Here is a 1,493-nt window from a genome sequence, read left to right as displayed (position 1 = left end):
ACGTGGGAAGGTTTTGTTCTTTGTTACACTCATAGGAAAATATATTTATCATGTTGTTCAGGACCTGTTTCTCTATGCAGTCTTAACGCGAGTGAGCTCTTGCGAGTGGTGTTGAACTTGAATGTCTAGTAGTTACCCTGGTTGTTCTGAGTACGTAAACTGAAAATGCCTGTGATTTGCGTTTACATAACCAAAGTTGTTATTAATTGTATTAATTATTGCAAGGCAATTTGGTGTGGTTTATGCTCCACTTATTTGTCTCCTTTATTACTTTTATTTTTCTTATGTCATTGTAGATTCACCAAGTTGAAGAGCCTTAACCTTTCCAATAATAATTTAGGAGACTTTCCACTGGCAGTCTGCAGTATCCCAACCCTGACTGAGCTCAACGTCTCCTGCAACGGCCTCAGAAGTGTTCCAGCAGTCGTAGGCGAGATGCACAAGCAAGTACTTTCTTAAAACTTAATGTACACGCCCTGATAGTAAAGGCAACAAGCAGTTTCATGACTCACTGTAGAACCTTGCTATGAGAAACAGTTTAAACTGAGTTCTGTCAGAGCAGACTGGCTTGTAGATCTGTATGGAAGCATGTGCGAGCTGTGGGGTGAGGGGAAACACACTTGGTGTCTCGAAGCTCTTCAAGTCCCCAGCATTTGACACGAGGGTCGAAAATATTTAAACCTCCTTACGTATGCACTTCAACCATCACACAAATTGCAGTTCTAGAGATGTTTGAGTGTACAATGCAGCCTACATTTCATAGTTGCTAAAGCTTTTAATTACTTGGTCAATACCTTCTGTAGCAGATGTTAAGGCATTATCCATTAATGTTTTTCTTTCTTCTGCCCTTTAGTGTATTTTATGTCACTTTAACTGCAGCAGATTTGCGTGCTTATAGGAGGGAAATGTGATTTAACAGGTCACTCACTTTCTTCACACTCTCTCTTCCCTTCTCCCACTTATAACAGCTTGCAGACATTTTTGCTGGATGGCAACTTTCTCCAGTCCCTTCCTGATGAACTGGAACATATGCATCAGCTCAGCTACATGAGTCTGTCCTTCAATGAGTTCTCTGACATTCCAGGGGTGCTGGAGAAGCTGACTGCCATGGATAAGCTCTGTATGTCAGGGAACTGCATGGATACCCTGAACCTCCAGGTGTTAAAAAGGATGCCTCATATTAAACATGTGGATCTAAGGTAGGTATTTGGAAAAGAGGAAAAATAAGTGGGTCTAAATTATCGGTGTTGAAACAGTTTCTCCTTGGCAGTCACAATAGTCCCTGGGTACAAATCTCTTGTGTTAGTCTATTGAACCATAGTTGTGATAGTGTAGTCGTGCTGTGTAACTCACAGCACTTGCCATGACTTAGCATTCTTCTTTGTGGAAGAGGTAGCACTTAGGGAGATCAATAGATAGGAGAATGAGTTTTGGGGGAAGTTAATATTTACACCAACAGATCAAACAAAACAGAGCTTGGGTTATTACTGCTG

The 1,493-nt window shown here is 41.1% G+C and overlaps 1 protein-coding gene across 1 annotated transcript in view; it reads left to right on the top strand.

Annotated features, from left to right (window-relative positions):
* Positions 1-296: 296 nt before the first annotated feature.
* The window catches only part of PHLPP1 (PH domain and leucine rich repeat protein phosphatase 1), a gene marked incomplete at its 5' end in the record, with an annotated part of 39,325 nt that continues 38,128 nt past the window's right edge, over positions 297-1,493 (top strand). Inside the window, 2 exons of the mRNA XM_010138037.1 lie at positions 297-443; positions 969-1,199. Coding sequence (XP_010136339.1) covers positions 297-443; positions 969-1,199 — 378 coding nt within the window. The remainder of the gene's footprint in view (positions 444-968; positions 1,200-1,493) is intronic.

The sequence above is a fragment of the Buceros rhinoceros genome, unplaced genomic scaffold, assembly GCF_000710305.1.
Source record: "Buceros rhinoceros silvestris isolate BGI_N320 unplaced genomic scaffold, ASM71030v1 scaffold14586, whole genome shotgun sequence".
NCBI classification, from domain to species: Eukaryota; Metazoa; Chordata; class Aves; order Bucerotiformes; family Bucerotidae; genus Buceros; species Buceros rhinoceros.
Note: the sequence above shows the minus strand (reverse complement) of the source record. Positions and strands in the feature narration are given on the sequence as shown.